Source organism: Anomaloglossus baeobatrachus, chromosome 1 (assembly GCF_048569485.1).
Source record: "Anomaloglossus baeobatrachus isolate aAnoBae1 chromosome 1, aAnoBae1.hap1, whole genome shotgun sequence".
Lineage (NCBI taxonomy): Eukaryota > Metazoa > Chordata > Amphibia > Anura > Aromobatidae > Anomaloglossus > Anomaloglossus baeobatrachus.
Genome location: NC_134353.1, coordinates 585,146,435 through 585,157,853, shown reverse-complemented (window position 1 = coordinate 585,157,853; position 11,419 = coordinate 585,146,435). Strand labels below are relative to the sequence as shown.

Here is an 11,419-nt window from a genome sequence, read left to right as displayed (position 1 = left end):
TAACACCTGCCCCGGAGAGAGACTGTGCAGCGGCGGCTGAACACCTGGCCGCATACCACGGGTGGTGCTGCTTGCATCCCCCGTCCCCATCCCGTACTGTTTCCTGGGGGAGAGCGGTGGCAGAGGAGGCCGAGACCTCAGTGGCCGCCATGAGCGATGGCAAGCTCCCCAGGAACCCCGTTACCCTCCTTCCTTCCACACCTTGTAACACCGGATGGACTTTGGGACTTTCCTTTTATTGAAACACGCCGGGGTGATGGAAGCTGGGTCGGGCCACTTACAGCCTGACCCCGAATACCACCGGCCTGGTGACCGTGCCATCCCTGCAGGCCCCGGCGCGGGCATTTCAGTGGCACTTTATTGCTGTTAGTGGTTGTGGTGTTAACCCTTGTTGTCCTATTGTTGTTGCCTGAATTCTTTTGATTTTATTATTAGTTTCTTACTGTTTATTCCTGTGAGTTTGCAGTGTGCTTGAGTTTGTTTTTTTCCATGTCTGTCTAAATCTGTGTGTTACCACCATCACACTCTTGCCCCTTCCTTCCCTGTGTGGGAACAGATTAGCTGTGGTCAGGAAAATAGTCAGGCACGGGACTGAGGAATCTCCACCATTAGAAATATTCCTGATTACAGGAATAGCCTAAGGTTACCTAGCATGATGGACAATATAGAAGCCCCCTGTCCCTCATTATCCTGTAGTCACATTATAGCTGGCCCTACTTTCGCCACTTTGCTTTGCTACATTAGTGAGACAATTGCCAACCTTGTCTCTTCAGGTGCCTGAACTAAAAGGGGTGGTACAGCAGCAAGCTCAGTCCGCCACACCGGTGCAAATGGCCCTGGTCTCTGGATCGTCAGAGCCAAAACTGCCTCACCCGGAAAGATTTTTGGGATAGTACACCATGTTTGCTACGTTCAGAGAATCATGTAAGTTACATTTCCATTTACATCCTCACTCCTCGGATGGTGATGAATATTGGAATTATTGTCTCTGTCTTGAGAGGGCACCCACAAGCATGGACCTTTTCCTTGCCCTCTGATTTGCCTGTACTTTTGACAGTAGATTTAGTTTCTCGCCACTCGGGATTATCTATGATGATATGGATAGAACATCATTAGCTGAGTTTAAACTCCATTCTCTGCAACAGGGGAATCAGCCTGCAGAGGATAATTTTACTGAATTCCAGCGATGGTCCACGGATACACAGTGGAATGACCCTGGGCTGAAAAGCCATTTTTTTCCGGACGTTGTCCGAGAGAAGGCATTGATTATATATGAGACCCCTCCTTCTTTAAAGTGTGCTATGTCCTTGGTAATACGTATTGATCACCAATTTTGGCAGAAGACCAATGAATCTAAATCATCTTGGGGGGTGTTTCTGTACTTGCATTACCTTCAGAAGCCTCACCCGAGCCCTTGCAGCTTGGAGGGACGTCCAGTGGGGGGAGAACCTCCACTCCGCTAAAAAAGCGTGGAGTCCATTTTTTCTTTGTCAAAAATGAACACTTTATTAGTGTCTGTCTCTCGGTGCCTAGGAAAAGATGGCAGTCGGAAAACTCCTAGACCCAGATTGGTTGGGTGATTCCAACCTGGGTCTAAAGGCCCCGTCACACACAGAGATAAATCTTTGGCAGATCTGTGGTTGCAGTGAAATCATGGACATATTGTTCCATTTGTACACAGCCACAAACCTGGCACTGATTGTCCACAATTTCACTGCAACCACAGATCTGCCGCAAATTTATCTTTGTGTGTGACAGGGCCTTAATTATATCCTCCACAATAGTGTCTCAATGTTTAATACCTGCAAGAGTTAAGGTTGAAGGCCCAAAAATTCCTATTTCGGTTTTTCTAGAAGTGATTCAGGGACAAACATGATCGATGAACAGTTGCTCGTTTCACAGGGATAGATTTAATGGTGTTATGAAATCCTGTTCATATTTTTGCCATTGATTCTTCACGTATTATTCAGGGAGGCTTTTTTGAGTGTGTACAGGGGCTGAAACTCCATATAGGGGAACCGCACAAATGGTATTGGGGTTTCTCTGGTTAACCTTACATAACCCCACCACTGATTGGGGTTGCCACAAATCTTCTTGTTCCTCTGTCTGATTTTTGTGATCAGTTCTCAGAGGTCAGAAGTTGCTGCCATATAGGCCTTATGACTGCCCTATAATGATGGTCCCAGGGTTAAAATTGCACAAGTGCAAACTCTATAATTTGTCTGAGAGATAATAATAATAATAATTTTATTCATTTATATAGCGCTATTAGATCAACTCTCAAAGCGTTCATAACATTGAATTTAGGGAAGGGGCCCATTAGGCCATCTTCGTTGCTAGTTTCGGCAGGAGTTTTCTTTGGCAAAAAGAAGGATGGTGGGATGCAGCCCGGATTTCTGGGAGCTCAACTAAATAATGGTTTGGAATCCTTATCCTCTTCCACTCATTCCTGACCTTTTTAATTAGATTGCTGATGCTAAATGGTTGACCTTAGGGGAGCCTATAATCTGATCCGGTTATAGCAAAACATAGCACTTCTGTTGATGGTGCACAAGTAGGATCAAATCCCATAACCAATATGACAGAAAACTTGTCACTCAGAAGTTGATGTGAAAGAACAGTGATTTTTATTCCAAGACAGTACCAATAACAATCATTTCGGTCCATATTGGACCTTCCTCAATGTGCGGCGGTGGTAGAGTGTCTCTGTTTTCTAGGAGAGGCACGTGATACTGTGTTTCATACGGTGTCAACCGCTATATTGAAAGAGCGCTCACGCAGTATAGCGGTGGACAGCGCAGTACTGTCTTGGAATAAAAATCCCCGTTCTTTCACATCAACTCCTGAGTTGTCTGTCATATAATCTGATCCGGATCACACAGGGGGATGAGTGGAAAACAGCCTTTAATATGCCGAAGAGGCAGTCTGATCGCTCATTCATTTCTTTTTATCAAAGCGGCACAGCTCAGAACAGGAGAAATGCTTGTCTTCTGTAACAGCTGCTGCTCTGCCAAGTGTTACAGGAAGTGAGTCATGCTAGCTACAGGAGTCATTACATGACCTTCTGCTACCATGGCAACCATCGGCTCCACGTGATCATGTCACGTGACTTCCAATGGCAGGAGGTGAGTAAACATTTAAATCGCAGTGTCACATTTTGACAGCGCAATTTAAAGGCACAGGTGGATCACGGATCTACCTTTGCCTGTGAGGCACATATGTCTGCTGTACAAATCAGCAGACATGTGCGGGGATCACCTCCGGCCACCCGCAGCAACAGCAGTTAATTTCCCCTTGATTGCTTAGGACGTACCAATACGGCCTGCAGTCATTAAGGGGTTTAATTATGTTTTTGTTCATCCTTTGGGGAAATCTGTAATCATGTTGCCTCCATCTCTATTAAGGGGTTTTGCTGCATCCTGTGAGTGCATTTGTTTCTGTGGTTTGGGCAGGTAAACATTGTTGCCCTTTCTTGTTGTGAATGTTTCTGAATTTTTGGGGGATAATTCCTCTTTTTGTGTTTTAGCTTTTAAATTTAGTTTAGGGACATGAGGACCCTTAATGTTGGGTTATGAGTATCTGTAATTTGGCCATAATATCAACTAATACCTGATATATATTTAGCATATATATTTTTTTGCACTTATCATATCTGTATACATGATGCAGCCAGGCCCATTAATGTAGGCCTTGTAAACTAGGGTCTCCATTCCTGTGTGGTGCACTTATATAGTGCTGGGCAGCCCACTTAGTCTAATATTGTGGGCGTCATCAATAGGCTGTAAGTCAGACACTGTGCACCTACATGTGTGAACGGCGCCCTATACAAGCCATTTGTGTGCAATTTGAATACTAAGCAATCACCCCCTCCATGGAGTGGCAGTATGTGAGTGGTTGATTCATCAGTGTTTTGCACCTGTTGCCTCCATGTCTAGTAAGGGGTTTTGCTGCATCCTGTGAGTGCATTTGTTTCTGTGTCCTGGGCAGGTAAACATTATTGCCCTTTCTTGCTGTGAATTTTTCATGAAATCTGTAATCGTTTACCTTGATGACATTCTGATACACTTACAGGACTATGGGTCTTATATGAAACATGTCAAACAGATGCTACAAATTCTCAAAGATAATAGGTTGCATGCTAATCTTGAGTGTGTATTTGTGAAATTAAAGATGAGTGAACATTTGGAGGGTTGATTCGCTGGCAGCAAACGAACCGAACCTCAACGTGTCCGAACTTGGCCTGAGGAGGTTCGGAATCACTGATTGGCAGTTTGAGTCTCCACCAACACACAGCCAGGCATAAGCAGATCACTTCCAGAGTAAAGTGGGTGGGCTTTTTAAAAAAAATAAATAAAAAAAAAATATTTTTTTGTTGCACAATAGATGTGATCATGCTGTTGTTAACCCCAGTGCGAGCTGTTCAAAAACTGCAAGCGGCTCACACAGGGCTGAGCACCAAGCATACCTGAGCACAGCATTGCTCGTGCAAATTAAGTTCACACATAAAGCATCCAAACTCCGAACCCAAACCCTGTTTTTTTACGTTGGTGTTCGGTTTGAAACACGAGCTTCGGGTTCGCTTATCTCTGTTAGTCATGCAGTAACTTCCTTTTTTGGGGTATATAATTTAGGTGGCAGGTTTTCGGATGGATCCCACTAAGTAACAGGCTATATTAAATGGGACCGTCCTAGAAACCCTAAGGCTGTGCAATGTTTTTTAGATTTTGCGAATTATTACAGAAACGTAATTGGGAACTCATCTGCTGCTCTTGTAAAATTTGAGTAGATTTCTATTCCCCTAGAATATATTTGCTCGTCTCTAGTGGGCACTATATTCTAGTGGGAGTAAACTAGAAAAGTCTTTTGAAGAAAAGGATCTAGGTGTAGACTAAATAACAGCATATAATTTCAATCTGTGGCATCTAAAGCCGTCATGTACTAAAGGAGGCATGGACTCTCGGTATGCAATAATCTTCCCTTAGGATTCGATCCGGAGACCCTGTACTATGTAATGTCTCTGAACTAATTGTGTCCCGGAAAAACTCTTTTCGAGTGCTGATTATTTTTTACCTTTGTTTTATTCTTCTTGGTCAGCAGGTGTTTCCATTTGTCATTTAGTATATCCTATCACATTGCCAGTATGGCTATTTATACCTTCACCTTCCTGGTCTTCACTACTGGCTATATTTCAATGTGGATCCCGCTTGGTGTTCCAACTATACTACCAAGGATTTATGCCAGTCAGATGGAGACCAGATAGGTTTATTATCTTTGCTGTCTATCCTACTTCTCCTGCCAAGAATTAGGTAATAGGATGCTTTGCTTCCTTGCAGTAATACTTTGCTCTTTCCACTTTGTATTCTTGTTTTATGTTTTCTCACTTAGGATGTCTTCTATCTTTGCACATCGCTCCTTATTCAGGGTTATAGTGCTCTGTACTTCTCACCGGTTGATAAGGAGGTATGATGAACACTCGACGGCCTATAGGCAGCCAGGTCTGATTTGTTATCTTCTAGTTTTGTAGTTAGGATTATTTCAGCCCACACAGATGCCACCAGGGACTGTGCAGCTAGGAACTTTAGTCTCTACAGGAACTGGTTGGGTTAGGTGCTGTAGTTTTGAGCTATGACCTATTTTCCCGTGTGAGTTACCACGTGTGCATAACAGTAATACCATCATTATACAAAGCATTAGTGTGTCTCATAAAAAAAAATCCAGATCAGTTTTGGATAACTATTAGATAGTATTCCTTAGGAGTTCCGAAAAGTAAAAAAAAGAGTCACAAAATTTATAAGGGGCATGGAAGATTTTAGTTATGAGGAAAAATAAAAATAAATGTATTTATTTATTTAGTCTGGAGAAGCAACCTCTAATGGGAAACATGATTAACTAGTAAATGTACATACAAAATCTATGCAAAAAAATATGGTCAAAAGTTGTTTCATGTAAACCTTTCCAAAAAACAAGACGGCATGCCCTCCGTCTGGAAAAAAGATTCAATCCCCCTAAGAGATGTGGTTTATTTATCATGAAAATTATATTATTCATCTGAGTTGGTCAAACTAGGAACTGTTGTTTCCAAAAGGGCTTAGATATTTTTGGGATATTTTTTTTAGAATAAAATAACACTTATAACACTTGTGTACAGTACATGTGTAAAGTTCTTGTTCTGAGTGTTGAAACGGTCACTTAGGATCAGGAGGGAAAAAAACGTTCTCTTTTAGGACAGATGAAATCATGCATTATAGATGTAAAGTACTTACAGTGCCTACAAGTAGTATTCAACCCCCTGCAGATTTAGCAGGTTTGATAAGATGCAAATAAGTTAGAGCCTGCAAACTTCAAACAAGAGCAGGATTTATTAACAGATGCATAAATCTTACAAACCAACAAGTTATGTTGCTCAGTTAGATTTTAATACATTTTCAACATAAAAGTGTGGGTCAATTATTATTCAACCCCTAGGTTTAATATTTTGTGGAATAACCCTTGTTTGCAATTACAGCTAATAATCGTCTTTTATAAGACCTGATCAGGCCGGCACAGGTCTCTGGAGTTATCTTGGCCCACTCCTCCATGCAGATCTTCTCCAAGTTATCTAGGTTCTTTGGGTGTCTCATGTGGACTTTAATCTTGAGCTACTTCCACAAGTTTTCAATTGGGTTAAGGTCTGTAGACAGACTAGGCCACTGCAACACCTTGATTTTTTTCCCTCTTGAACCAGGCCTTGGTTTTCTTGGCTGTGTGCTTTGGGTCGTTGTCTTGTTGGAAGATGAAATCACGACCCATCTTAAGATCCTTGATGGAGGAGCGGAGGTTCTTGGCCAAAATCTCCAGGTAGGCCGTGCTATCCATCTTCCCATGGATGCGGACCAGATGGCCAGGCCCCTTGGCTGAGAAACAGCCCCACAGCATGATGCTGCCACCACCATGCTTGACTGTAGGGATGGTATTCTTGGGGTCGTATGCAGTGCCATGCAGTCTCCAAACGTCACATGTGTGGTTGGCACCAAAGATCTCGATCTTGGTCTCATCAAACCAGAGAACCTTGAACCAGTCTGTCTCAGAGTCCTCCAAGTGATCATGAGCAAACTGTAGACGAGCCTTGACATGACGCTTTGAAAGTAAAGGTACCTTACGGGCTCGTCTGGAACGGAGACCATTGCGGTGGAGTACGTTACTTATGGTATTGACTGAAACCAATGTCCTCACTGCCATGAGATCTTCCCGGAGCTCCTTCCTTGTTGTCCTTGGGTTAGCCTTGACTCTTCGGACAAGCCTGGCCTCGGCATGGGTGGAAACTATCAAAGGCTGTCCAGGCCGTGGAAGGCTAACAGTAGTTCCATAAGCCTTCCACTTCCGGATGATGCTCCCAACAGTGGAGACAGGTAGGCTCAACTCCTTGGAAAGGGTTTTGTACCCCTTGCCAGCCTTGTGACCCTCCAGATCTTGTCTCTGATGGCCTTGGAATGCTCCTTTGTCTTTCCCATGTTGACCAAGCATGAGTGCTGTTCACAAGTTTGGGGAGGGTCTTAATTAGTCAGAAAAGGCTGGAAAAAGAGATAATTAATCCAAACATGTGAAGCTCATTGTTCTTTGTGCCTGAAATACTTCTTAATACTTTAGGGGAACCAAACAGAATTCTTGTGGTTTGAGGGGTTGAATAATAAATGACCCTCTGAATAAACTTTTCACAATTTAAAAAAAAAATGAAAAAAGAAATAACATTCTTTTTTGCTGCAGTGCATTTCACACTTCCAGGCTGATCTACAGTCCAAATGTCACAATGCCAAGTTAATTCTGAATGTGTAAACCTGCTAAATCTGCAGGGGGTTGAATACTACTTGTAGGCACTGTATACTAAATTCCCTTTATCCTCGCGTGGTTCAACTGGATGGACATGTGTTTTTTTTCAACCATACAATGTAAGCTATATTCGGTGCCTTTGGACTTTGGACATACTCAGCTCGTTTTTTCTGCTCGACTCTCCTACATAACTACAAGTGAGCATTCTGAAGTCCTCAGCAATGCTGTTCTGTTAGGCTTTGCTATTTCTTTATGTCAGTCTCCTGACATGCCCTGATCTCTTGTTGCATAAGACTCAGCTAGATCTCCACAAGTGTGTGTCCTGAAATACCCAGTTGTGACATTCTACTGGGCTTTGTCACATTGCTCTACTTTGCAAGGCTCTGCTTCATTGACAAATTACCTCTACTGTGAGGTTATCTTGACGATGCTTCTCCAATTTATCTTTCCCCAATTCTACAGTTTCCCTGTAACCTACTACACTACTTTTCAACAGCTATAAAGCCACTGCAGCATGAATGATGCAGCCCCTACACCCAACATTGCTTCTACCGATTCCCCTACATCGGCACCATCTTCCCATGCAGAACTCCAACTGCTCATCTGGGCCGAGGACTTTGAGGGTCCACACCAGGGATGCGACATAACTTACCATTTAACTCCCCATTGCTTTAGTGTTGTTGCTTTATTGGTCTTGCTGGTCTCTGTTTCCCTTTGATGCCATAATCACAGTGTACTTCCACATGACCAATGCATCCCATCAGTGACCTCAGTAATCTCAACATCTTTCTCCCCCTTCCCATAGACATATAAAAACCCTACCACTGTGAACAGAAGAAAGACAAGTATATTTTCAGCTTTTCTGCAACTTAGGAACAAAATTCATACAAAAATTAGAAGGAAAAAAAAAAGCACAGAGCAGTAGCAAAATAGAGGCATTTTTAATGATTTTCCAAATACTTTTAATCTTCCCATTTAATGTATTTACTCATTTTTTCATAAAGTTTTAAAGTTGACACTTTATTAGATATGACAATTTTCCTAATTTCCATAGCAATATATGAATATGTATTACTTTCACAGATGTGGCGTGATGGGGCAGGTTGGTTTAAACACCTTTTGTCTCACTTCTCCATTGGCATATATGCCACTTTCATCCTGCCAAGTGTTTCTCCCATGCCTTCTATAGTCTGATGCATCTGTAAACTGGGAATGGCACTTTTTGAAGGCAAAAGAATAGTTTGGAACTTCTGGAAGTTTCTGAATTTCAAAATAAAAAGATAAAAAACATGATTTTCATTACATATGATGCTGTATAATAAATGATCAGTAAATGTATTCTAATAACACGCAGAAGAAAAGATTACAGAACTTTGCTGGCTGAAAGACAGACTGTCGAATAATAATATTCCCCATCTGTCCAATTATGTGTTGAGATGTAATGCTTAGCTACTTTGTTACCTGTTACAGGTCTGAGGAAAGGCTGTAGAAAATCTATGACAGCCTTTCCTACATAAAAAACAGAGATCAAAAACTGAATTCTTATTTGGAGCCTTACTGAGATGTAAACTGTTGGATAATATAAATGCTAAATGTTAATGTGAAGAATTGCATTGCAAGAAAAGTTATTGAGGGAACCTTCAGCTAATGAGTCCATATGATTTGTTATTATGTGTATATTGCATTTGATGCTAAAGTAATAATGATACAATTACAAGACATACATAACTTAAGTACAGCTCATCTCTTGGAATATACAGTCTGATCATGTTATATAGCAAGTAAAGCTGACCAGCTGGTTTATGAGAAAAGATTTAGTAAAAAATTGTATTTTATTCTGTGACATCCCCACTGATTCATTCAACTGACTTAATAGTCAAGTGGGTGGTCCTAATCAGATCTAACTATTTTATACAGGGAAGCCTGCCAATCATGGATTAGGAGTGCCTACTTGACTATGAAATCCAGAATGATCAAAATGAAAAAAATTCAACTTATAAACCTTTTCACAAAACTCAATTTATTCATTTATTAAGTCTATAGACTATGTATCATTTATAAATTAAGAAGTTCTCTTTATAAATTTAGACATTTAAGGCTTAAATAAGTAGAGGATCAGTAAACGCTATTGTCCCGTAAGTTTGAGAGCTACAGTCATGGCCAAAAGTTTTGAGAATGCTACAAATATTAATTTTTACTAAGTCTACTGCTTAAGTTTTTCTTATGGTAATTTGCATATACTCCAGAATGTCATAAAGAGTGATCAGCTTAACAGCAATTACTTGCAAAGTCAATATTGGCTAAGAAAATTAACTTTAACCCCCAAAACACATTTCAACATCATTGCATTCCTGCCTTAAAAGGAGCAGCTAACATTGTTTTAGTGATTGTTCCATTAACACAGGTGTGGGTGTTGATGAGGACAGGGCTGGCGATCAATCAGTCATGATTAAGTAAGAATGACACCACTGGACACTTTAAAAGGAGGCTGGTGCTTGGTATCATTGTTTCCCTTCAGTTAACCATGGTTATCTCTAAAGAAACATGTGCAGCCATCATTGCTCTGCACAAAAATGGCCTAACAGGGAAGAGTATCGCAGCTACAAAGATTGCACCTCAGTCAACAATCTATCGCATCATCAAGAACTTCAAGGAGAGAGCTTCCATTGTTGCCAAAAAGGCTCCAGGGCGGGGCGGGGCGATGTAGCCGACCAGAGAGGACGCATGGGAAGAGAGCTCCTATAATCCTGATCTTATCCTGGCCATTTACACCCGGTTACCTGATCCATTTACTCACTGACCTGCTGCTGTGACAGGAGACACCATCTGGAGGCTGCAGATTCCCACTGGAGCTATTCTCTGACTCCTGCACGGTGTTGCTGGATCTCCTGAGGCTGGAGAGTGTGGAGCAGCAGCCATCTTCCCTACAGCATGCATTTCCACAGTGAGCAGCAGAGCATGACTCCGGAGAGCAGTGAGGAGTGACAGATTTATGGCCAGAGGTGAAGACCCAGGAGCGGTGAGCACAGGGAAGTTAATTCTCCCTTAGCTGTGTAACTGGCAGTCAGTGTGCAGCACATTAGGGGGGCCGGCTGCAGTGTGGAAGACTTTAACCCATAGAGTGCTGGAGGGTCTGGAGTGTGTGCCTTGAAAAACGGGCCCTGCAGATTTTTCCTGACACATGAAAACACATAAGTGACACATATTGAAGTCCCCACGCTGCACAGGCCTGCATCATCCTGATAAATACACCCTGAGTGCTGTGCTGCCCTGGGACTCCCTTCATTCTTATTATCCACCATATAAGTGGCTGTTTTCCGGCTCTCTGGACGTGGTGAGGAAGTGGAGACAGACATATTACTACATATACATTATAAAGGCACAGATTCAAACGCACGGGGGCACGATAAGAGAGGGGTGCAGAATCAGCAAATCCCCAGTGTATCAATATGAGTCCCCCTAAACAAAGTGGAGCTATTGACAAACTTAAGGAGTTCGCAAGGGGTGGTCAGGCAGATGCCCCTAAAGCCAAGAGAAATGCCACCCCAAAAGGTCAGGCACTATTGGTTGACGGGTCAGAGGATAAAGATGATTTAACCCTGAGGCAAGTGAA

At 42.2% G+C, this 11,419-nt stretch overlaps 1 protein-coding gene across 1 annotated transcript in view; it reads right to left on the bottom strand.

The window, feature by feature from the left end:
* Positions 1-8,765: 8,765 nt before the first annotated feature.
* Positions 8,766-11,419, bottom strand: part of CFAP95 (cilia and flagella associated protein 95) — a 90,245-nt gene continuing 87,591 nt past the window's right edge. Inside the window, exon 6 of the mRNA XM_075340051.1 lies at positions 8,766-9,066. Within this exon, the coding sequence (XP_075196166.1) occupies positions 8,884-9,066 (183 nt within the window). The 3' untranslated portion in view covers positions 8,766-8,883. The remainder of the gene's footprint in view (positions 9,067-11,419) is intronic.